Source organism: Solanum tuberosum, unplaced genomic scaffold (genome assembly GCF_000226075.1).
Source record: "Solanum tuberosum cultivar DM 1-3 516 R44 unplaced genomic scaffold, SolTub_3.0 scf00382, whole genome shotgun sequence".
NCBI lineage: Eukaryota > Viridiplantae > Streptophyta > Magnoliopsida > Solanales > Solanaceae > Solanum > Solanum tuberosum.
Genome location: NW_006239306.1, coordinates 203,066 through 229,138, shown reverse-complemented (window position 1 = coordinate 229,138; position 26,073 = coordinate 203,066). Strand labels below are relative to the sequence as shown.

General features: G+C 33.4%; 5 protein-coding genes across 6 annotated transcripts in view; 4 read left to right on the top strand and 1 right to left on the bottom strand.

The window, feature by feature from the left end:
• Positions 1-2,940, top strand: part of LOC102599559 (probable serine/threonine-protein kinase WNK10) — a 10,479-nt gene extending 7,539 nt beyond the window's left edge. Inside the window, exons 5-8 of the mRNA XM_015302845.1 lie at positions 727-813; positions 891-1,048; positions 1,134-1,518; positions 1,603-2,940. Of these exons, the coding sequence (XP_015158331.1) occupies positions 727-813; positions 891-1,048; positions 1,134-1,518; positions 1,603-2,501 (1,529 nt within the window). The 3' untranslated portion in view covers positions 2,502-2,940. The remainder of the gene's footprint in view (positions 1-726; positions 814-890; positions 1,049-1,133; positions 1,519-1,602) is intronic.
• Positions 2,941-11,752: 8,812 nt separating this feature from the next.
• On the top strand, positions 11,753-12,591 carry LOC102599234 (calcium-binding protein KIC). The gene has a single exon (XM_006362068.2). The coding sequence runs from the start codon at positions 12,002-12,004 to the stop codon at positions 12,368-12,370; it is 369 nt and encodes a 122-aa protein (XP_006362130.1). The 5' UTR covers positions 11,753-12,001; the 3' UTR covers positions 12,371-12,591.
• Positions 12,592-13,387: 796 nt separating this feature from the next.
• Positions 13,388-16,464, bottom strand: LOC102598910 (serine/arginine-rich splicing factor RS31-like). Of its 2 annotated transcripts, none has more exons than XM_006362067.2 (6): positions 16,396-16,464; positions 15,976-16,099; positions 14,565-14,677; positions 14,203-14,432; positions 13,870-14,112; positions 13,388-13,753 (listed from the first exon to the last, which is right to left on the bottom strand). In XM_006362067.2, the coding sequence occupies exons 2-6, from the start codon at positions 16,079-16,081 to the stop codon at positions 13,729-13,731; spliced, it is 717 nt and encodes a 238-aa protein (XP_006362129.1). In that variant the 5' UTR covers positions 16,082-16,099; positions 16,396-16,464; the 3' UTR covers positions 13,388-13,728. The 2 variants fall into 2 exon arrangements, with proteins under 2 accessions (XP_006362129.1, XP_015158330.1); XM_015302844.1 differs by having other exon boundaries at positions 13,388-13,750.
• Positions 16,465-18,175: 1,711 nt separating this feature from the next.
• Positions 18,176-18,736, top strand: LOC107057826 (uncharacterized). Its single transcript, XM_015302839.1, has one exon. It carries the CDS (start codon positions 18,176-18,178, stop codon positions 18,734-18,736), a length of 561 nt encoding a protein of 186 aa, XP_015158325.1.
• Positions 18,737-18,760: 24 nt separating this feature from the next.
• Positions 18,761-21,560, top strand: LOC107057825 (uncharacterized). The gene is made up of 5 exons (XM_015302837.1): positions 18,761-19,060; positions 19,102-19,668; positions 19,774-19,879; positions 19,991-20,090; positions 20,966-21,560. The coding sequence occupies exons 1-5, from the start codon at positions 18,761-18,763 to the stop codon at positions 21,558-21,560; spliced, it is 1,668 nt and encodes a 555-aa protein (XP_015158323.1).
• The last annotated feature ends 4,513 nt before the right edge of the window (positions 21,561-26,073 follow it).

Here is a 26,073-nt window from a genome sequence, read left to right as displayed (position 1 = left end):
TTGTTAGTGAAAACTTACAAGATAACAAAAATACAAGATTACAATTGAAAATAAATATGAAGAAAATAAATCTCTTCAGGCTGAGGCGCGGATATCTCGCTCTCTTTAAGGAGATTCAAGCCCACTGCAGCAAATGTTTTCACCGGTCCAGCAGTAGTCCTTCTTGACTTGTCCCCTCCAGGATACAACAGCCTATTCACAATATATAACTCAACAACCCTGGACAAGAGTTGAGTTCAAAGCTCCACAAAAAGAACACCTTCCTTCAACTAATAAGAACTCTCTTTTTTGACTAACTCTTTCACTCTATATTTTTCTTGTGTGTAGTCCCACCCAAACCAAATGAAGACTATCACTATTTATAGTTGAGGAAGTCTTCCTACCAATTGATAGGAAGATAATGGGTAGTAAATAGTGAAGATAAATGGCCTTAGGAGTTACATAGGTTACAAGGTATAATGGAGGAATAAAAGAATGAAATAAAGGAGAGGATAACAAATGCACCAAGTGTTACACTTTGACTATTCTAACGTTCACTGCAACGTTCATCAGAAAGCAGCAAAGTCCATAATACATATGGTCATTAATTGACCACTAAGTAATGAGGAACAAATGCATGTAACTCCCACGTCCTCTATTCCATCTTCATGGCAGAATGGCTATACTAAGTTTTAACAAATTAATATATAAAATATTAATATTAAAATGCTAATAAACCAACAATATTTGTCAATGGAAATCATGGGGAAATCAAGATTGGTGATCTTGGATTGGCAACTATTATGAAGCAGCCAACTGCTAAGAGTGTTATTGGTATGGTTGTTTCTTGTAGTATAATCTTTTACAAAATTCTTTCTCCAGTACTGACTTTATTTATTGATATACATAAGGGACCCCTGAATTCATGGCCCCGGAGCTCTACGAAGAAGAGTATAATGAACTAATAGATATATATTCCTTCGGAATGTGTATGTTGGAAATGGTAACTTTTGAATACCCTTACAGCGAGTGCAAGAATTCTGCCCAAATTTATAAGAAAGTTAGCTCAGTAAGTTCTATAATTCGATGTTTAAATTTGTATTCTGTTTGTAATTGTGTCATTTTATCGATCTAAAAGAACATTGCATTATCAGGGCATTAAACCTGCTTCCCTCGGTAAAGTTACCGATGCTGAAGTCAAAGCATTCATTGAAAAATGCTTGGCTGCAGCATCTGAGAGATTGTCAGCTAGGGAGCTCCTGAAAGATCCGTTTCTTCAATTTGAAAACTTGGAGGAGTCAGTCGATAATCAAATTCAGTTACCTAAGCAAAGTCCTACATCCTTGAGTTTATTGAAACCTTTACCTCAGCCCATGGATGTGGATTTCGAGTCTACATATACAGATTCTAGTTGTGGAAGTCCTAGTGTTCCAGGTTTGGAATTCCAGAGATGTCATCAGAATAATGAATTCAAATTAATGGGGAAGAAGAATGATGCCAACTCAATTTCGTTGACCTTGCGAATCAGAGATCCTGCTGGTAAGTATATGAATATCAATTTGTTATTTTTGAGGGAATCAGATATCCTCTTTCTTATTCCAAACATTTGGTTATCGCGCACAGGTAGTGTTAGAAATATACATTTCATTTTCTATCTTGAAACTGACACTGCACCGTTAGTTGCGGCTGAGATGGTTGAACACTTGCAGCTAGCTGATCATGATGTAGCTTTTATTGCTGACTTTATTGATCACCTAGTAATGAAGATATTTCCTGCTTGGAATCCGTCTTCTGGTGACCATTCTAGTGGAGGGAGAAATCCAAGCAAACAACCTCAAGAAAGCTTAAACATGTCTTCAAATTCATGGCAAACAGACGTGAGTGGTTGCTTGTCCAAGTCCATAGGTCACCAAGGTGTTATTTCTGGCTTTAACGTGGAAACTCAAGTTGGTGCTCGAAGTGATAAAGGTGAATTGTATGTGAATTCAGATGACGCTTCTCATCATGTTACATTTGCTTCCCCATCGCGCTTGACGCTTGTGGATGATGGAAAATCTCAACAATCAGTTGTTTCTAGAGTAATGGCTGAAGATGCTAATGTATGCTCTGATGATCATATTAATGATGGATTTCCTAGAAGTTGTAGTACAAACATCTCGGAGATGGATTTTAGGTACTTGTTTCACGATGAATGGACAACACAGGAAAACAACAGTGATGTTGCAGAACGCGTACCATCAAATGAATATGGAAAGGATTCAGAAATGACTTATTCAGATATCGACAAAATGTCAAGTGGTTCTTTCTCTTCTATAATCGAGAAAGATGAGGATACAGAGCTAAGGTTGGAGATGAAAGCAATTGATTTGCAATATCAGCAGTGGTTTCAGGAACTCTCGACGATGAAGGAGGAGGAACTAGAAAACTGCAGGAAGAGATGGAAGACTAAGAAAGTTGGCAAGCAACTGATCAATACTGGATGCATTGCCAACTTTCTTCAAATATCTGAGTTTGTCTTATAGATTAATGATTCCGATGAAGGCTAGTATTCGTTTTTCTTCTTTTCCTACGCTTAAATCTATATAACTTCGATCCTTGAAGGATCTTGTGGTCTCATTCTAATAGACCTAAGAGGGATCACTTTACACAAATATTTTGGTAGGTGGAGATCATACTATATAACTGTGTACATTGTTGTATAGCTCTCTTTGTTTCTACATTGGCTCTGTTCTGTTGGCCACTGTTTGCCTGAGTGTGCCCTTTAGTTCTAATCTGCAGTCTCTTGCTAGTTGTAAAAGAGGCAAGTGGCTCGTGAGATTTACATCTATATTGCCTACAACAACAACATATCCAAGGGGTTTGGGGAGGATAAAGTGTACGTAGACCTTGCCGTGAAAAGGTCCCTCAAGTCATTCACATCTATGTAGCCTAATGAGTTATACGAATTACTGCATCTTTTATGTAAACAATGCCATTGTGGAGTCATGACTCGCGTGATTTGATCTAGAAATTCTTAGTCTTTTTGCCCTAATACTCTCGCCAGCCCAAGAGAACGGTATTTCTCTTTATATCTAGAAAATTCTTGGTCTTTTTGCCCTAACACCATCACTAGTTCAAGAGAACTATCTATCTTTCTCTTTATATCTAGAAAATCCTTTATCTTTTTGCCTTAGTACTCTCGACAACCCAAGAGAATGGTCTATCTTTCTCCTTATTATATCTAAAAAAATTCTTGTTTTTTCTATCCTAATACTCTCGCCAGCCTAAGAGAACTATCTTTCTCTTTATATCTAGAAAATCCTTGATCTTTTTGTCCCAGTACTCTTGACAGCCCAAGAGAACGGTCTTTCTCTTTATATCTAAAAAATTCTTGGTCTTTTGCCCTAATACCCTCACTAGTTCAAGAGAACTATCTATCTTTGTCTTTATATCTAGAAAATCCTTTATCTTTTTGCCCTAGTACTCTCGACAACCCAAGAGAATGGTCTATCTTTCTCCTTATTTCTAGAAAATTCTTGTTTTTTTTATCTTAATACTCTCGCCAGCCTAAGAGAACTATCTTTCTCTTTATATCTAGAAAATCGTTGATTTTTTTGTCCCAGTACTCTTGACAGCCCAAGAGAACGGTTTATCTTTCTCTTTATATCTAGAAAATTCTTGGTCTTTCTGCCCTAATACTCTTGCTAGCTCAAGAGAACTGTCTATCTTTTTCTCTTTATATTTATAAAATCCTTGATCTTTTTGCTCTAATACTCTCGCCCGCACAAGAGCACTGTCTATCTTTCTATTTATATGCAATATTCTCGTCTTTGCCTTTTTTGTAGCCATGAGCCTATAAGTTTGCACACTATCAAAAGCAGAGAAATCACCAAAGTCAAAAGGTTCATTTTTGTTTACCTTACTTTCTTGTAGCAATTGAACCAAATATATTAGACAAATGTGAAACTTATTGGGACAACACAAGTTCAATAAAAAGTATATAGAATTTCATATTCACTTTTGAAAGAAATTGGGCAATAAAAGATAAGAATATTACAACTTACAAGAAGATAAACATGTAGAAATTCCATTTAATTACAAGAAATTCCTATTAATATTCTCCATTTGCGGGCCAAGAAAGAAGAGGCCAAAATTGCAAATATTTTCTCAAAGTGATGTGATTATTATCAATAGAGAATATACCATATGAAACAATTAGATAAGAAAACAAGCCTTTTTCGTTTTCTAACGTATTCTCAGACATAATGCAAATAAAGGAAAACGGCAAAAAACTGTTCTGTAAATAAAATATTCATTGTTTGTAGGATTTGGGAAAGGAGCGGACCTTATAGGGGGTGATGTAGACAACATACCCTAATTAATACTGACATTAGTGACTATTTTCATAACTCATACTCGTAATCTATAACTTATACGAAAATAATTTTATTATTATTCTAAGACTCTGCTCACGTAAAGCAAATAATAATGGTGGAAAAAACAGGCCACCACTTTGGCAGGAATATATTCGTAGATATCATTTTCACACATATACTTATTAGAAAGTTCTCTTTCTAATTTAATTTGTATTTTAAACATATGCATGTTATATTTATATTCAGCTAACGTCTAAAAAAGGTTTTAACATGTATAAACGGAAATATAAAAACTATAATGCGTTATTTGTTTGTATGATCTAATAAATGTTTGATTCTAATTCAAATTTTAATAATTAAAAAAGTTGAATAATTAAAAATACATAACAAAGTCTTACTATCATTTTGCTATGATCCGTTCAAAAATTAATACAAAAATGATATTTAAATACTACTCCACGGTAGTCCTTGAAGCCGCCATTATCGCTTTCTATTATCAATTATCATCATCAATTTTTTTTTATAAACAAGATAATATATTAATAACTAATATGCATCAGTACATGGTAGAGGCATACCAGCTTGCCTGCTGCTGTTACAGTTTAGGGGAGGGGCGTTACTAGTATTATTACACTTGTACAACATAGATTTTGGCCGTTTTAGCCTAACAAAACGAGTTCCAGCCTTGTCTGCTTCAACTTTCTTCAAAACAAACAGGGGTGGAACTTCCCAAAAAGAGCTGGAGTTAGTTGACTGCATAATGGCCCCCTCCTTCGCAAGTGTGTCTGCTACACTGTTAGTTTCCCGATAGCTATGGAGTATGGGGGGTTCCCCTAGCAATAAAGTTTAAAATCTCCTTACCATCTACATTTATTTCTAGAGGTATTAGTTTCCTCCTGATTGCTATTTGTAGTCCCTTGTAGCAAGGCTATAATCCAATTCCCCTCTGCGTCCCTTATTACTCCACTTCCATGATTTCCTATGGAGGAGCCATCCGTGTTTAATTTGTAACCATTAAGGGGACATAAGAGAGACTAATATTATCAGCCTTTTCTTCATGCCCTGTTAAGGCCAAATATTCCATAGCATGAATGAAAGGGGTGTTAGTAGAAATTTTGGTATGGATATTCTTATAAAGATTCTCATTTCTAGCTAACCAAATATAGGCATGATTTAGCTAAAGTGGTTCTCCCAACAATATTTAGAAACTTAGTTTTCCAGCCCGCTAGCTTAGACTGTAGGTTATCAATGATAAATTGAAAATGCTTATTCGAGAACCTATTAGTTATTATTGGAAAGCCCAAGTATTTTCCAAAGCAGTCCCCATTTTTTATATCCAGATTGTTGGAGATAGACCTCCTTAATTCATCTGGGGAATTCTTGGAAAAGATAACTTTTGACTTGTTTTTACTGATTGCTTGGCCTGATGAAATACAAAAATCTCCTAAAGTATTTATGATGGTCTCACAGTTTGATACATTGGCTTTAGCCATTAAGACTCTAAGTCATCCGCAAAAAAAATGTGTGATAACTTAGGATCTTTTGGGGAAGATTTAATAGGGCTCCATCTTTTTATGCTAACCTCATATTCGATAACACTTTTATGCATAGTATGAAGATATAGGGTGACATCGGATCTCCTTGTCGTATCCCCCTAGAAGGTTAAAAAAACTTTGTTCTCGTTCCATTTATAAGAATTGCAATTTCACTGGTTGTGATGCAAGACATAACAAGATTGATGAATTTTTGTGGGAAATTAAAGAAATGGAGTGTATTCCTGATAAAATCCCATTCCAACTTGTCGAAGGCTTTTTCGAGGTCTATCTTTAGAATCATGTTAGCACTTTTTACCTTTCATTTTTTGGAAGTGAGAGATCATTTCCTGGATTATAATGGCGTTATCACTAGTTTGCTTATTTCTAAGAAAACTAGTTTGATAGAGCCCAACTTTCCGCACTTGTAGGGACCTCCTCGAGTATAGAAAGGTTGGTGGGATCTTGAGTGTGAGTTCCCTCCAACTTCCATCTTGAAGAACATTTATTAGTGGTAAATAGGTTGTAAAAGAAGACATAGGTTTGATTCATGATTGTGTTTTGGTCGTACAACCAAGATCCAACATCATCTTTGAAGGAAATTATTTTATTTCTTCACCTTCTGTTAAGGGTGGTTGTGTGGAAGAATCTCGTGTTAAGAAGATCTCCGTCATTCAACTAGTTGACTCTACTACTTGCCATCTTTAGTTTTAATTATCAATTGCAAATTATCACTAGCTGATCATCACTGATAACCTTATCACCACTGTTACTAAAAGTAACTATCAATTACTATCAACAATCACTCCACTCGTCACCACTATATAGATTCCGCCTCCATTATATATCAACAACCACCGCTATTAGTCAGCACCACCCCTTAGTGTCGACCGTAAAAAGTTAGGAAAAAGATAGGTGCCTTAAGCCCCTAAATTTGAAGTGCCTTTATATATATATATATATATATATTACTTATATAGAAGAGACAGTTTTCAAGTTTTGAGCAGTTTCAACATGACTGCTTTTTGCCATTTTTATAAAAGAATAAGGGTCTTTTGGTCATTTACACTACCAAACTGATCAATAAAGGCTGCATACGTGTCTTAATACTGCTTTGGAAGAGACACGTAGCAATGCTGCCAAACTGATGTGTATTTAGGACATTCTATGAGAGTTGATGCTCTGTCTCTCTTCTTCTTTATTTTGCAAAGCAAAAAAAATCAAGTTTTTCTGCCTGGTTTTCCTGCATGTGTTGTTGTTGTATAGGTAAATGATTATATTGTATTATTACGAAAAGTTTTTCTGTCTGGTTTTCCTGCATGTGTTGTTGTTGTATAGGTAAATGATTATATTGTGTTATTAAGAAATGTGCAGTTTTTTGTTATCTTTTTCTGCTTTTTGGTTATATTTTTGGGTTGTGGTTTTGAAATTTCTCTCCATCTTTCATAAATTTTAATGAAAATCAAGACCCAATTCGATTCTTCTGTTTTAGATCTGTAGGGTTACCGGTTGGACTATAAGAATTACGTCTTTATTGAATTCAGAAATTTGAGATGCTCTTTGCTTATCTGTTTCGCATCAAATTTGTCTTCGATGCTGCCGTTGATTTTTAATAAAAGCAAGTGAGCACCGTAAGTGATTGCATATACACTATTAGTTAGTCTAATCAATAAACTTGCACCATGAAAAGGTTAATTACTTCCTTTCATCATTATATGTTTTATTTTTGTATTCTATTGGGGCAAAAGGAGAGTTGAGAATTGTGGATGAATACAATAAGCCTATCATTGTTGTACTTGTGTATAAGTAGCAATATCATTCCTTTTAGCTTATTGATTCTAAGCTCTTGGGATGTTCCACACAATTTTTTTCCGTTGTTCGAGTTAGATTTGAGAAGAGGTAAAATAGGCTAAAGTGTTTGACACTTTCAAGACATAGTTCAACAACGGTTCAATGTAAGTTTTTTTTTTGAACTCTTGAACGTATCATTTGAAGTGATTCTCGGTATGTGCAGTGTGTCTTTACTTTGGGCATTATAATCTATTCCTCAAAAGGCCTTGGTTAAAAGAGCACAAAACTAATGATAAAAGACTATAAATCTTAAGCCACAATTGAAGTCACAAAACTAGACTATTCCATTATAGTACAAAAAATCTTCCATTTTATAGATTTTGCTGGAACCATATTTATATATATATATATATCTTGGCCTTTCTGTAGTTGTGGTTGATAGTTTGTTGCATTTACTTATATTACTAGCAGTGAAAGTAGTTTGATTATTGTGATCAATATACTGCCTTAGAGCTCATATAGTTTTTCAGAGTATTATGATATATGAGCTACTTGAATTGTGTAAAACAACTATGTTTGTCCTTTTCATTTATTAATCGATGCATTGAAGATAATTTGGAGATAGTTTTCTGTATCGATAGTTTTCTGTACAGTCAATCACTTCTTAGTTTAGCAATAAAGAGGTGAATGATGAATGAACTTGAAATCAAAGTAGTGCCAGTCTGCGATCATTTTCCTACATGGACCACAAGAAGATTTGTGCTTGTGTTTTCTTTGTGAACTTAAAGAATAAACTCGACAACTTTACTTGTATTTGTGTTTATGAATTTGTGTCTGCTTTGGCCGACCACCGAAACAATAGCTATCTACCTAGCCTTATCAGCCTTGCACTTGGTTCTTAAGTCATTATATTGAAGTAATTGTACACTTGCTTTCATGTATGTACATACCTCCTATTTCAAGCAACTGTGATTTGATTCTTTTTCCAATCTTGTAATTTATGAATGATATTTTTTCTTCTTCTCTCATATGTATCAGGTCTTAATCTTTTGATCAAAGATCAAAACAACTCAATCTGCATCTCAGCTAACTTTCTATACAATGTATCACATTTTCTTAATTTATGTAAAATAAGTGTACATTAACTATCTTGTAAAACTTATTTCCTTAAAACATCAACAAACGATTAATATGCAAGGTTATCTTACGGTACATACTTGTAATCCAACTTTTAATTGATATCAAGTTATGATATTTATTATAGAAATCATTTCCTCATTCAAAAGAAAAAAAAACTTATTTTCTAGAGGAAATATGTTGCAAAAATTTTAGCTCATCAAATATAGAAAATTAACATTTTACAGAACACACCGATAGATTCATCAAAAAAATTTCTCCAATTTCACGTAAAAACAAATTTAACCAAAAAAAGAAGAATATTACATAATAATGCCAGCACGGGCCATTACTTTCTAGTATATATATATATATATATATATATATATATATATATATATATATATATATATATATATATATATATATATATATATATATATATATATATATATATATATATATATATATATATATATATATATATATATATATATATATATATATATATATATATATATATATATATATATATATATATATATATATATATATATATATATATATATATATATATATATATATATATATATATATATATATATATATATATATATATATATATATATATATATATATATATATATATATATATATATATATATATATATATATATATATATATATATATATATATATATATATATATATATATATATATATATATATATATATATATATATATATATATATATATATATATATATATATATATATATATATATATATATATATATATATATATATATATATATATATATATATATATATATATATATATATATATATATATATATATATATATATATATATATATATATATATATATATATATATATATATATATATATATATATATATATATATATATATATATATATATATATATATATATATATATATATATATATATATATATATATATATATATATATATATATATATATATATATATATATATATATATATATATATATATATATATATATATATATATATATATATATATATATATATATATATATATATATATATATATATATATATATATATATATATATATATATATATATATATATATATATATATATATATATATATATATATATATATATATATATATATATATATATATATATATATATATATATATATATATATATATATATATATATATATATATGTTACAGTTTAAAGCCTCCTTCAAATTTTGACATTAAACCACTAATATGTGTGAGCCATCCCTCATTGTTATGAGTTATTACTATGATAAATATAATTCACCATAATTATCGGTCGTAACTATCCCTTTAACCACTACTTAGCTATTCCCCACAACTGCCACTTCCATCCTTAATTAGCACTCTCAATCATTATCGTTAGTCATTTTCATCACCAATAAACCATCATATAACTTTTAAATATTTTATTTAAATTTTATCTTTATTAATTTTAATAAAATAAGCTTATAGACTTTAGTGTATAATTTTAATATATTGTACCAAGTAAACATTCTTTATTTTTATATTACTAATATTCTCACTATCTATAAGCGATTATCACTCATCTTTTAAGAGTGTTGATCAAATTATATAAAACAAAAAGATATATGTTTTCGTTTGATTAATCAAAATATTTTGAAAAGAATATTTTCTTTAGGAAAATAAATTCGTACAAATAAAGAAAACGACTTTTATAATTAAAACAAAGAAAACAAGTTATAACTGAGTCTGTTATTTCAGGTTAATTGTCTCTTCCTCATCCACTCAACACCCCTAACATCCACACCCCTCGACTATTTCGTCCCCTGCCAGCCGCCTCTCTCGAACTTCCACTCTCATAATATTTTGCTATATCACTTATAACATGCTCTTAATATGCATATTGAAAAATGAGTAAGAAATTACTTATTTTTCAAAAAAATATTTTCCTTCGTATCAAACATTTAAATAATTGGGGCATGGGCCACACAATACATAAATACATAGATGGAGACAAATGGAAACTTCCAAGAAAGAGAACACTTATGACATCTAGCTAAATTAAAAATCACAAGTCACTTTGAAGATCCCCACATATGAACCTTCCTAGAAACCCTCATCAAATAAACTATCCTACACGATATTATAAGATCGATATATGCTGTTGACAACTTGGAAACAACTAGAAGTTCCACTCTGACAGTGACGAATTCAAAATTTAATTTTATAAAAGACTTTTCATATCGACGTTATTATCGCTCGATAGAAAACATATATGCATTATCCAACAAGGTCATCAATAAACATATTCGTAGAAAAGTAAATCAATATGTAATGTTTTTTGGCAAATGAAGAATACAATTATACAAACATGACACTAATCTGCTAAATTTTTTTGTACAATCCTTATTATGGAGTTGTATTATTTTTATATTTAAGTTGGGTAGTTTACAAAATATTTTGTGAATCTTTTTTAGTCTTTTTCAATGTTAAGGAAAGAAAAGTCATTTAGTTGGCAAGTACATTTATGTAATTTTAGAAACTTAATATGAATCGAATAAAACAACTTAGTGTTAGCCACACCTATAGATTAGAATCTAGAAATAAAAGAGCGGTAGCGTAAACAACTCCAAAAAAAAAAAACTTATTTAAAGAAAAGAAAAAAAGTGAAAAATTATATTGTATAGTCGTCTATCAAAATAATAGTCAATAAATATATATTTTTATAAGATATGCATTAAGTATACATTTTAAATATAAAAAATATATATATTTAATTAGCGAATATAATTATTTTGATCAATCAGCTACTAAATATGTAACTTGCCCAATAAAAAACTAGTTTAACAAAATTAGAGTCCCTACATAAACCATCCATTCATATGATTCCATATGAATTAATATGAACCATAGGACATAGCCCATCCCCACTCTCTTTTACCTATCCTACCTAAATAAATGATTCTCTCCACTTGACAATGTAACAATATTACTTAATACTTCCATAATATTCACCAAAATAATTACTAATTACATTTAGAATTCTAAGGGAACTTTCCCATTAAACCTTACAAGAAATTTTAGCACTATAAATAGAGTTCTCAACATTTCTTATGCTAATAGAAACTTTCATTCATATCGGTTGTTGACATCCAACTTTGTCCTAGGTACGAACTACGAAGAAGAAATGGAAAATTACAAAGTTTGCGAAGCAACAACAGAATATCAAGACTTGTTACCCGTGATGGCTGAAAAATTAGACGTGGAGGCCTTTGTCGCGGAGCTATGTGGTGGATTCAGGCTTCTAGCAGACCCTAAAAATGGCTTGATCACATCCGCGAGCTTACAAAAGAATTCGGGGTTTTTAGGGATGGAAGAGATGAGCAGAGAAGATGCAGAGGCTATGGTAAAAGAAGGAGACTTAGATGGAGATGGAGCATTGAATGAAACTGAATTTTGTATTCTTATGGTTAGACTTAGTCCAGAAATGATGCAAGATGCTGAGGTATGGCTTGATAAGGCACTTCAAAGAGAGTTAGCAAAATCATCTTGTTGATAATATATTATCATAATTGTCTATCCAAAAATATGAAATGGAAAAAAAAGATTATGAGAAGTCTTAAATATCATATGTATTATGGATTGAATGTTAAGTCATATTTGTTCATTCCATATTTCCATTCCTTCTCAATGGATGTAATAAGTTTGGAAATTACTATTTCTAATTGAGATGAAAAGTTTATCTCAATTCTCAATATCAACATAAGCCCCCTTCAAGTTTGACTAACTTCCCTAAAATATGCACCCTCCCCACTCCCTTTTTTCCTAAACTTGCACGAATTTCGACTATTTAGTTGAATATATGTTACTTTCCACTAGTACAAGTCGAGCAAATAATAGTACCACCCAAAGTTTAAGTAAATAGGAAGACATCGTCCAAAATTAATTTTTTTCCTATTAAGATATGAATATAGATTCTTACTTTCTTATCGTTTTCATCTACTTCATTATTGCTACACCACACTCTTTTCCTTAATTATGTCCTTATTTAGGGTTTTAATCCTGAAGACTTTCTATTTCCATTTTCTCCTTCTTGTTTACACGATTCATTGTTCTAACACTTCTCAAAAGAAAGTTCAGCACTCTACGGTGCTCTTGAAATTTCATTTTGCAGTTTTCCTGTTTCGACATCAGTTGCAGAACACCCCATTTTAGCTAGACTGACACCATTTGATTGAACACTCAATTTAACAATGAAAGAAAAATAATTGAGATTTTTAATTGAAAACAAGTCTTAAGACATTTATTCAACTGTAAATAATCCTATTAAAATTGGGGGGAGGGGGTTATTAGTGTCACCATAAGGAAAAAAGGTTTGTGAGCAAGGATAAGTCATTCCAAGGGAAGAAAATCTTGTGGGATATAAAAGTATTGATGCTAAGAACATTTTCTTCGAACTTCCACACCGACTTTGCGAGGTCTAATCTTTACCACGACAATAATAACTAAGCTTTGGGGGTAACTATATCATTTCATGTATAACCACTAGAATTTTTTCAATAAGACATAAAAATAGTAGAACAAATAGAGCAACTTAAAAAAAGGATCATTGTAGGGATCCCCTTTTTATCGCATTTCAGATTTACGTACTTGAGCAAAAGTTTCCAACCAAACCTATCTATGAGCTAATACCAAATGGTCTCCAACATTCATAGGCAATGAGATACTACTACTACTACACAATGTTCCAACAGCTAAATCCACAAACTACAGTCAACTAAGTTAAAGCAACAAAACGCAACAGCTAATCCATTACACTGATAAAAGATAGATCTTTCTCCTACACAAGCAGACTGCATCAAGCATTTACATTATGACAGCACAAGCTCTCCCAGATAATGAACTGACTCAAGTTCAAGACCTCCGGACAGGAGACCTGCTGAAAAATACAAAGGGAAAACGTCAACAAGTGTTACCTACTTGAATCAAGAAATGTTGTTAAGACGGTTTAATGGCCAAACATCAAAGGAAAAAAGAAGATTTAGTTTTTACTACCTGCGATACCTTCCATACTGTGGACTCCTGTATCTGTCATATGATGGACCATTATGAACAGGACTCCGAGGTCGGCCATAATCAGGACTTGGTCGGTTCCTACGATACACTGGGCTTGGTGACCTTCGATAAGGACTATCTCTTTGCCTGCCATAATCTCGTCTTGGGCTGTTATATTTGTCCCCCCTCTCATCGTCATCCTTCAATGCATACTCCACAGAAACCACTCTATCCAGGACCTTACTGCAAAATGCATTACCAACTCACTTCTTGTTAGGAAACAAACAGACAGAATATTGCAAATATAAGCAATAGACTAAAATATCTACTAACCTCATGTGTGTACACTCCAAAGCTCTTGTGGCTTCTTCCTGATTTTCAAACTGCACAAATGCAAAGTTGCGGCGGATGCGAACATGAAGGACTTTGCCGTGAGGTTCAAAGTGTTTTTCTATGTCTCGGACCCTAGTACGAATAGGGTCAAAATTTATTACAAACAATGTTTTGGTTGGTCTCTGGTTTCCACCAGACTTGGGGCCATCATGATGCCTACCACGTTCACCCTGTCAAAACAAACAAAGTCATAATTAATTAAATAAGATGACAATTGTTAACAAATTGCACTGCCTTTCGGGGAGGAAATGTCTAACAGATTGCATTTCTCAATTTAGGAAGGATGGAGATGGAAACATTACTTTTGCCCATTCCACGGACAGCCGGCGCCTTTCATAACCAAATGGCATGTTGTCAGTCCCACGGATTGCATCTGCTGCATCTCGCTCATCCTCAAAATAGACAAAAGCATACCCTGTAGTAGTTGTAAAGACTTCATTACAAGGCAGAAAGAACAGCAAGGCATGGGATCTAAAGTCTTTTCGGTATAGTATACATCAGCTAAATCAAAGTTCTCATCTCCTTTAGAAATTAAATAACGTACAACACCTGCAAGTATGTGAGGACTTGAGGAAAGTAAGGAAGTAGAGGCCTTGCATGAACTAGATCATGATGATGATGATGATGGTCAAGGTGATGAAGGCTTATTAAAGGTTTAAAACTCAGGTCTGAGTAGTCATTGCTAAGCATGCATCACCAATTTCAGAATTGGTAGTCATGGCATGATATAATTCATTGATCCCCTTTATTAGTAGTGGTAGGCATGGCATGATGAACTGACTGATCCCACCATGATCATTCTCGTGATAAGCAACATGAGTAGTGAAGTAAGTGAATGACAGAAGATCGATGTAAGAAATTCAGAACAATTCCATCAGTGAGAAGGAGGATAGCAGGCAGGCAGATAGGGGCACAGAAGTGTTGAGCCATGATAGAAGCTCTTTTTCCTTAGTAGATGTGCCTGCGGCAAAATAAACACTTGAATGTGGAGATCTTTTCCAAATGAATGTTTGGTTCCACATTATGTCTTGACAACTCAGGCATAGCATTTCTACATGCTACAGACATAGTCATATAGCTATGTTGTTTGTTTAACCAAAATAATTATAGTCGACTATCCCAAGTGGTAAAAAACTGTAACCTAGAATACACCTCAAATAAGTACATACTTTCCAAGGTCGAAATGATTAAAACAAGACAATGATTAGATAAGATCCCAGAACCAAAAGACCCTAATGCTATCAGACAAGCATACAAGAACTTGCTTACAAAAAATTATCATGCAAGTTCAGTCATTAATTCATACTGTTGAAAATGATACTCATTAAATAACAACTCCATACAAAAACCATTAAAAATCTACTAGCCTTTATGAACCAAGAATTGCGAGGATCGTGATCACACAAAGAAATTACTAATTTATAAAAACAATTCTCACATATAAGTTGTAACCATATACTTAAAGTAATTGAAATGGAAAGTTTCGGACAGACAATCCCAGGCATGCCCAGAAGACCCCCTATCCAACACATAAAGTGCACACTCATATATAGAGTGTGAGCTCCATGAAACTTAAAACCCCAAGTTAACCCCAGGACGGGCCACGAACTTATTCCAACTTTGCTTCTTAAAACAGCATGTACAACATAAGACAAGTAATCAAACCCCAACTAGCTAAATCATTTAGAAAAAACAGAAAATCTTAAGCTATACCAGATTTCATGTCGACTCGCTCTATTCTTCCATACTTGGAGAAAAACCGTTCCAGTTCTGACTGACGAGTATCAAACTCAAAGTTCCCAACAAAAATAGGCCTCATCTTCACCTCCAGTAAAACCTGACAGAACCCAAACAAAACCATGTTATCAGAAATCGATCAAACAGTACGTACCCTAGTTTTCAAATGCTTTAACTCTTCATATCTTAAATCCTTACCAACTAAACCCTAATTTTGAAAATATTTCAATAAATTGGAAAAATCGGCATTTTTACAAGCATAGCTACATTTGTGAAATTAATTACTTTGCCAAAGAAAAAATTAACCATCGTTCTAATCAGCAAATGAGATACTAGCAACAATCAAAACCCTAATTTACAGTAATTTTACCAGAAAATAAAAACTAAAAGCTTTACCTTTTACGAAGAAGACGATAAAAACCTAAAAAAGTTTGTGCCCAAACGGGGCAGAATGAGCTTAAATACTGATCCGGAAAACGAAAATAATGGACTTGGGCCCATTTCATGTCTATTTGAAATGGTGTATGCTAATTAAACAGACCCGGCCCATCTCGCATTGCTCAGAGAATTTGGCACCATATGACGGGGGTAAAAGATTAGTAGATAGTGGAGTGTTATTGTATTTTTTGAAGGTTTAGATTTGTTGGTGTTTGTCGTTGTACACGTATTATTATAGTTCTTATTTTTAATAGTTATCGTTGTCTGTTGTTTATTGTATTTTGATTATCACACTATTTTGTTGTTCTTCTGTGTTCCTTTTTGTAGGTTTAGCGAGAATTTAAGCTGAATTTTAAATTGAAAATTCGAGTTTTAAGACGACTTCATTTATTTATAGAGAAATTTTGAAATTTTAAAGTTCTTTTAACAAATTATCTTTTTGACAATTCAATTTTTTTTAGCTTGAAACGTGGATTATGAAATATGGGAGTTGATTTCTGATTTCTGATCATGAAACGTGGATTATGAAATACTTTAACTAATGATTATTTCTGTTAATGAATTTGAACAAAGCTTAAAGCACAAATGATTTAGTAATTTCTTGATTGTTTCCTATTGTACAAGTGATTCTACATAAGATATGAGCTTATATTTTAATTTTAAATTAAGAGAGACTTGAACAAATTTGATGAGCTTTTGGGCGAAATATCATATTGAATTTAGAAGTTGAAGAAAATCAACCTTATGTATGTCATGTGTATACACTTGTATCTTCTATACGTCATTATATATTATATGTATATCATGCACATAATATTATTGTACATGACATTACATATGATATATACATGTTACACATAAAAATATACATTGCGGTACATAAATATACTCAAGATATACACCGTTAACTGCCACTCAAAATTACCTTTATCTTCAACAAATCATTTAAGATAATATATAAGCTCCTTAAGATGTGTCCAAACTTTTAAAGTAATATCCAGTTAAGTTAATTTTAAAATTTGAAGCTCAAATATTATTAATCATGAAAATTATTTAATTTCTTCTTCATGATTCAACTCTCAAATTGATATCAGAACACTCAATTATTGACTTACTTTTGAATGCTTTTAATATTTACATTCAATTGATGTGTAATTAACAAATATATGAATCACTATTTATTTTTTTAAAACGAGCAGTCACAAACATGAATTTTCATATTCATAATTTGAAATTCATAAATAAAATTTCAATTTACACCAATACTATTTGCACCAAAGCCTTAAGTGAGGAGCACTTAGAAAGAACCGCTTGGAGTTTGTATTAACAATCTAATTATGCATTGTAATTAGTTGTAACTAGTGTTAATTACCGTTAGCTAGTCAATTAGTTAGATTGTTAGTTAGGCTATCACATCTAAGTTGGTTAGGGAATCAGAAAGTTAGTTAGGATATTTTCTTCTTTTATCTTCTACTTTTGCTTAGTTGGATACAGCTGTCAACATTACATTCTTGTGTATAAATACTTGTATCGATCAATACACAAAGTGTGAGTTCACATTTTCTCAAAGTTCAGATTCTGCAAACTGCTTCTCTCAATTGCCGATTATGGCTTCTCTGTTGTTCTTTGATTAGATGCTCACCATTGTTGTGTAGTTTGATATGGTATCAGAGCCTAGCTTGCTCTCGTCTCTTTCGATCTGATTTTTTCGGTCATCTTCCTAGTTGATTTTTTTACCATGATAGGTGCTGAAAATATTCCTTCAACAGAGGGAACTTCTACTGGTGGTGATGCAAGTAGTGCTCTCTATGTGCATCCCTCCGATAGCCCTGGAATGGTATTAGTTTCAGTTCAATTCGATGGCATAGGATATCGATCCTGGAGAAGAGGAGTCATGCGAGCTTTGTCAGTGAAGAACAAGCTCGGGTTCATCGATGGTAGCTGTGGTAAACCAACTGCGAATTTACCTCAGTTACGTCAATGGCAACACTGTGACGATATGGTAACTTTCTGGATCTTAAATTCCCTCACTAAGGAGATTTCAGATAGTGTGGAATATGTTAATGATTCAGTGGAACTTTGGAAAGAACTTGAAGATAGGTATGATCAGACTAATAGAGCAAAGTTATATCAAATCCAGAAGGAAATTAATGATCTCACACAAGGTAATTTGGACATCACTGTCTATTACACTAGAATAAAAAAGCTTTGGGAAGAATTGAATACTCTGAATATGAGAAATCAGTGCTCTTGCACTTGCACTTGTGGAGCCAAGGATGGGCTACACAAAGCAGAATAGGATAGACATTTGGTACAGTTTTTGATGGGGATAAATGAGGCATACACTGTGGTAAGAGGAAACATTCTTATGATGAATCCTCTTCCATCCATGGCACAGGCTTTCTCTTTACTGATCCAAGAGGAGAAACAGAGAGAATTTAGACCTTCTAGTCGAGTTCCTATGGAGTTAGCTTCTTTGAGTGTAACTACTTCCAATAGTAATGGAAAGGGCCCACAGGAAGGAACTACAAGACATCATTCTCCAACAACAACTATTCTGGAAGTAACAGTACCTCAGGAAATAACAAAAACTATGGAGGATCCAATTATTACTCAGGCAGCAGTAGCAATAGGAATGCTATGTTTTGTGATTTCTGCAAAAAGACGGGACATATCAGGGAAAAATGCTACAAGTTAAATGGATATCCACAAGGACACAACAACCAGGCTAACAGGAACAATGGATTTCATGCTAGACATAACAACAATCATGAATATAAAGGAAAGAGAGTTGTGGCTAATGTGCATGGATCTCCTGATGACATGATGCCTGCTCAGGGAGAAGACTGTCCACAGGGTAATCACAATCAAAATGCCACACTTACTAAGGATCAATATGCTCATAACATGAATCTCCTGCAGCATTTTCGAGTCGAAGGAGAGGACTCAACTAACTCGAACACATGTGCTGGTTCTGTGAACTTTACAGGTATTGTAGTATGTTCTTCCTCTGTAGATTTTGGCAAATCTTCATGTGAATGTTTTAAATCAAGTGCTGACTTGTGGATCATTGACTCGGGGGCATCAAACCATATAACCTTTAACAGATCCTCTCTTACCAACATCCAAACCATGCCTTACCCTATGCTTGTTTCTTTGCCTAATGGATATAAAGTTAGAGTGACAAAATTTGGTGATGCAGTGATCACATCTGAAATTGTTTTACACAAAGTATTATATGTGCCTTCTTTTAAATACAATCTAATTTCAGTTCATTCCTTGACTCTTTCCATGAATTGCATAGTTTTGTTCACTAGTGTATCTTGTTTGTTACAGGCCCCTTCAGTGAAGAGGCCTCAAGTGCTTGGAAATAGCAGAGAAGGGCTTTATTTTCTTTGTTCAAGATGTCTGAAAAACAATATTAAATCCTCCACCTGTTGCTGTATACCCCACAACAACCATAGTCCTTCTTTTTCTAGTCTTAGTAGTAAAGTTTCAAATGATAAGAACATTTCTGCTGAATGTTATCCTTTCTTTGCAAATAAATGTACAGATACTTTTGTATGTTCTTCCACTTCTGATAATGATCAAAATGTGTTGAGAAACAATAACTCTTCCACTACTTCTACTAAACATACTATAGACTTGGCCATGTGCCTTTTGCAAAGATGAGAAGCATACTTACAATTCCAGCTAGTTTTTCTGCTAAACAGCCCTTTATGTGTACTATTTGCCCCATGGCAAGACAAGAAAGACTACCTTTTAGTCAAAGTACCACACATTCTAATACCATTTTTGAACTCCTCCATGTTGACCTCTGGGGTCCTTACCACATACCCACACATGACAATTACAAATATTTCATCACCATGGTAGATGACTATAGTAGGTCTACTTGGACTCACTTATTGAGCACTAAAAGTAATGCCTTATGGGTTCTTAAAAACTTTGTAAGTATGGCAGAAAATCAGTTCCAAACCATAATTAAAGGTGTCAAGACAGACAATGGGCTGAAGTTTTATAACACTGAAACAAGTTTTTTTTTTCAAACCAAAAGTATAATACATCAAAGGAGTTGTCCCTATACACCCCAGCAAAATAGCATAGTGGAAAAGAAGCATAAGTACTTGCTGGAAACAACAAGAGCTCTCCTATTTCAATCAAAACTTCCCATGAAATACTGGGGTGAATGCATACGTACAACAACACATCTCATAAACAGACTTCCTTCAACCTACCTCAAAAATAAATGTCCTTATGAAGTCTTATATAAGAAAAAGCCAACCTACAGTCATCTAAGATCATTTGGGTGTTTATGCTATCCCACGCTACCCAAAGTTCAGAGGGACAAACTCCAACCCAGAACCACTCCTCACATATTTGTAGGTTACCTCTTCAGAACAAAAGGATATAAGGTGATGAGTCTTGCTAAAAAAAGAATACATGTGTCTAGGGATGTAGTATTTCATGAGAATATATTTCCTTTTACTTTGACTTCAGAAAAATGCAATTTTCCTTCTGTTCTTAGAACAGTTTCTTCCACTGATTTCTCTGATTGTATTGAATCAACACCTGATAATACTTTGTTAAATCAAAACACAGATATGATTCCTACTAACTCAAATATGTCACACCATCCTCATTCCCCCTTTCACAATCAGCCTACTCCCACACTGCCCTCTCCTCCTGCAGTAATGCAAATGAGATCACAAAGAGGGAATAAGCTCCCTTCACACTTGAAGGATTACATTTTTTCTATCCCTACTTTAAAGACCCTTGCTCCCACACAATCTATTTCCAATGCTCTTTCTCTCAATGCCTTGTTCACTAAACACCACCACATATCTCTTAATGTCATTGCCTCCACCAGTCAAGCAGTGGTTGAAAACATTTGCCATGATAGTGAACCTTTATCTTATGAGGAGGCAACATTAAGTTCTGCTTGGCAAAAGGCCATGATACAAGAATTTGATGCACTCTATGCGAATAATACTTGGGATTTTGTGAGATTACTTGCAGGAAAGCAAGCAATTGGTTGTAGGTGGATGTACAAAGTGAAGCACAAATCCGATGGCAGTATTGAAAGGTTTAAGGCCAGACTAGTGGTTAAGGGGTACACTTAACAAGCTGGTGTAGATTACACAGAAACTTACTCCCCCGTAGTCAAGATGACCACTGTGAGGACCTTGATTGCATGTGTTGTCAAGAAAGGTTGGGATATGTTTCAACTTGATGTGAATAATGCATTCCTTCATGGTGATCTCCATGAAGAAATATACATGAAACTACCACAAGGGCTTGCTGTAGATGACTTAGGGTTGGTATGCAAGCTCAATAAGTCTCTTTATGGCCTTAAGCAAGCTAGTCGACAGTGGTATGCCAAGTTGACTGAAGCTTTATCACTCAGAGGATATGTCCATTCACATCATGATTATTCTCTTTTCTACAAAAAGTCTGGTTCCTTAGTAGTTTTTGTTGCAGTCTATGTTGATGATGTTATCCTCACTGGTACAGATACCACTGAAATCACACATCTAAAGGCCTACCTGGACAGTACATTTAAAATAAAAAATCTTGGTCGATTACATTACTTTTTGGGGTTAGAAATACTTGACATACCAGAAGGGGTTCTTGTCTCTTAAAGGAAATTTGTGTTGGATCTATTAAAGGAATATGACTGTTTCAATTATAGCTCACTTTCTTCTCCTCTTGATCCAACTGTCAAGCTTAGAGCCAAAGAGGGAATTCCACTTCCTGATCCCACATATTATAGAAAACTAGTGGGAAAATTGAATTTTCTTACCAACACTAGATTGGACATAGCCTTTAGTGTTCAACACTTGAGTCAATTCATGCAGGACCCCAGAACTCCACACCTACAAACAGTTTTTCATCTTCTTAGATACCTGAAACAAGATCCAACCTTGGGTCTTCATCTATCCAGAGATCCTGATTGCTCAATTAAGGCATATTGTGACTCAGACTGGGCATCCTGCCCAGACTCAAGAAGATCAGTCAGTGGCTACTTGGTTCTACTTGGAAATAGCCCAATTAGCTGGAAATCAAAGAAACAAGAGACCATCTCACTATCCTCTGTAGAAGCAGAATACAGATCCCTCAGAAAAGTTGTAGGTGAATTAGTTTGGCTTTACAGGTTGATTACTGAGTTGACTATATCTGATCCTTCTCCAATCCCTGTCTTTTGTGATAGCCAATCTGCTATTCATATAGCTCACAACCCTGTCTTCCATGAAAGGACCAAACACATCGATGTTGATTGTCATTTTGTACGCAATAAACTTCAGGAGGGGCTCATCTCCCTTCATCACATTTCCACTACTGAGCAGCTAGCAGACATCCTTACAAAGGTACTTACTGATGTCAAACATTCAGCAGTCCTTGGCAAGTTGGCTGTGAGATCATCACTACCAACTTGAGAAGGGGTATTAGCAATCTAATTATACATTGTAATTAGTTGTAACTAGTGTTAATTACCGTTAGCTAGTCAATTAGTTAGATTGTTAGTTAGGCTATCACATCAAGTTGGTTAGGGAATCAGAAAGTTAGTTAGGATATTTTCTTCTTTTATCTTCTACTTTTGCTTAGTTGGATACAGCTGTCAACATTACATTCTTGTGTATAAATACTTGTATCGATCAATACACAAAGTGTGAGTTCACATTTTCTCAAAGTTCAGATTCTGCAAACTGCTTCTCTCAATTGCCGATTATGGCTTCTCTGTTGTTCTTTGATTAGATGCTCACCATTGTTGTGTAGTTTGATAGTTTGAAGAATTGATCAAGAGCACATTTTTAAATCTCTATGATTAGTTATGTTAAAAATATTTACAGGATTAACATGTTGAAAAATATCTAACTCAATCTTGTGTTATGTTTATGTTAGTGTAAATTCAGTGGCCATAAGTTTGATATTGCGTAATTTCACATTTAACTTGACTAACATTATATATTGGGAAAATGCATAGATTTCCCCCTGAACTTGTCTCGAAAAGTCAATTACACGTTGAAACTATTATGACGATCTATTACAAACCTTTACTATTTAAAAGTGAATTTATTTACCTCTGTAGACGTGTAGCACCACTCTCACAATATGTGGTGTATTACACTCGCTGCCACATCGATGCCATGTCAGAAATTAAAAAAAAGTTATATTCTTTTTTATTTTTAATTAACTTTTCTTTTGTTAACTATATTTTACACTAATTAATTTTCAATTAATTATTAAAATTCTCTAATAATTATATTTTCTTCATAGCAAAATTACAATAAGATGATAATTTTAACAATGGCCGCCAAGAACACTAATCGAAACATGGAGCTGATTTATGGAGTGAATAATTCTCCCGTTCTCTCAAAAAAGCCCGTCATAGCTGTAGCGGCTAAGAAACCCCCAAAATTTTATCCCATCGATGACATTAAGAAATCTTTTGTTAACAAACACAAATCAAAACCCACAAAACTTAGATTGATGATAAGTAATTTGCTAACAAAGCTGAGAAGAAGTGGAAGAAGGAAAAAGGAGAAATTTTTGCTTAAAAGAACGAGGAGAAACATGTGTTTCCTCAAGAGGGTGGGGTTGAAGAAGAAGAAGATGGTGGTGGATTGTGAAGAAGAAGAGATGTGGAGAGTGGGGTGGGGTCTAACTGAATTTTGATTACTTTTTTTCTACTTTAATAAATCTGACGCGCATATTTTTATTTTTTTTAAAATTATTTTGCCACATCAGTTTTAGGGGGTTAATAAATTCACTTTTAAATAGTAAAGGTGTGTAATAGATCGGCATAATAGCTTAAGCGTGTAACTGACTTTTCGAAACAAGTTTAAGGGGAAATCCATGCATTTTCCCTTATATATTTCCAATGATATTGTAAAAAGGGGAAGATAAAAATGTGAACTTGATACATGGAAGGCATGCACTTGACAGTGATCAAAGAATGCATTAAAGATGTGCACTTGATATTGATTAAATATCATAGTCCCTATGACTATTAGGTTGTATCGATGTTAATGTTTTGTAGAAAATATACTTGACGATCTTTGAATATATAAGTATGTCTTATCAACTAGTGACACTTTTTAAAGTCGTGTGGGCCTAGGTTCTAACCGGACAATATTACTAGCGGGTAGGGTCGTTACAAATGGTATTAATGTCACTCATGTGTTAGCCTTGTCGATGTGGGCCAGAGTTCAATTGAGTTTAGGCAAATCCTGGTAAGACAAGGCAAATCTCAGTGCCGAGTCTAGGCAAATCCTATATAGTGGGGCAAACCTCAACGAGGATGTTGAGTCCATAGACGGGGGTGTATGTGACTCCCCAGCTTAAGACAAGAATTCCGGCATCAACAAAAACATAGGAGAGATATTGAGTATATAAATAAGTATGCCTTACTAACTAGTGACGCAGTTTAAAGCCGTGTGGACCTATGCCCAAAGCAAAAAATATCACTAGTGGATTGGGTTGTTACATGAACTATCAAGTTTTCTACGCCTAATCATTTATTATAGGGTTGCAATGAGTGAAATGTGAGTCCCTAGACTCTTGTGAGATCTATATCTTGCAAAGTCAATGTTGTTAATCAAGCTGGTTCTTATGTTGAAAATGCATACGAATTCGTCATCATCAAAAAGAAAGAATTTGTTGAGGTGAACTGAAATTAATTTTGATTACATAAAATAACTCCAAAAAAACAAGTCCTTAACATGTCTCTTGGATGAATTGGTTATGTTGATTATTGGGTTATGTTGTTGAGTTCGAAGTCAAAACAGTAACTTTTTTCCTCAAACAAACATAAACGGTATATCAAAAAAAAAATTAAATCAAAAGGGCAAAATCGTTATTGAGGGAGCAATGTCTTTCAAATAAAATTAACATTGTTTGCACCGTCGATTAAAATTGCTGTTGGAGCAGCAATTCTGTCAAAAAACATTTTTTTTTTTGAAAAAACTGAAATCGCTGCCCATGCAGCGTTTTTCCTCAAACTTTTTTTTTTTTTTTGAAAAAACTGAAATCACTGCCCATGAAGCATTTTTCCTCAAACTTTTTTTTTTTTTTGAAAAACTGAAATCGCTGACCTCAATTTTTTTTTTAATTGTTTCTTATTGATATATAAAAGGAAAGTTCAAATAAATTTTACATGATTTTCCCCTCCTTTGTAATAAATCTCATTGTATTTTGCCACCTAGTTGATCCATGAGAAATGCAAACTTTGCCAACAACACTACAGGCACAATTAAAAAGAAAAAAAATTGAGGAAAATCGCTGTCCATGCAGGATTTCAGTTTTTCAAAAAAAGAAAAATTGAGGAAAAACGCTGCTCATGCAGCGATTTCAATTTTTTCAAAATAAAGTAAAATTTATGACGGTTTTAATTTTGTTCGAAAAACATCGCTCCCTCCAGAGCGATTTTGCCCTTTTGGTTTATTTTTTTTTTGATATACCATTTATGTTTGTTTGAGGAAAAAAGTTACCGTTTTAGCTTCGAACTCGTGAAAGAATCAGGTCCATTAATAATTGAAGAAAACTATTGATCATATGTTGTCAAGCAAATTCCAAGTTCAAAAATGATTTCTTGAGAAATTAGGTTTATGGGTTAAATGCGTGGATCAAGGAATA

Bases quoted from the DNA above. Each gene is read 5' to 3' on its own strand.
- LOC102599234 (XM_006362068.2), top strand. From the start codon at position 12,002: ATGGAAAATTACAAAGTTTGCGAAGCAACAACAGAATATCAAGACTTG.
- LOC102598910 (XM_006362067.2), bottom strand. From the start codon at position 16,081: ATGAGGCCTATTTTTGTTGGGAACTTTGAGTTTGATACTCGTCAGTCA. The intron at 14,678-15,975 runs GTATAGCTTAAG...CAACTACTACAG, and splicing joins GCGAGTCGACATGAAATCTG to GGTATGCTTTTGTCTATTTT. The intron at 14,433-14,564 runs GTAATGTTTCCA...TTGTTTTGACAG, and splicing joins TGTCCGTGGAATGGGCAAAA to GGTGAACGTGGTAGGCATCA.
- LOC107057826 (XM_015302839.1), top strand. From the start codon at position 18,176: ATGATAGGTGCTGAAAATATTCCTTCAACAGAGGGAACTTCTACTGGT.
- LOC107057825 (XM_015302837.1), top strand. From the start codon at position 18,761: ATGGGGATAAATGAGGCATACACTGTGGTAAGAGGAAACATTCTTATG. The intron at 19,061-19,101 runs GTAGCAATAGGA...TTCTGCAAAAAG, and splicing joins CAATTATTACTCAGGCAGCA to ACGGGACATATCAGGGAAAA. The intron at 19,669-19,773 runs GTATTATATGTG...TGTTTGTTACAG, and splicing joins CTGAAATTGTTTTACACAAA to GCCCCTTCAGTGAAGAGGCC.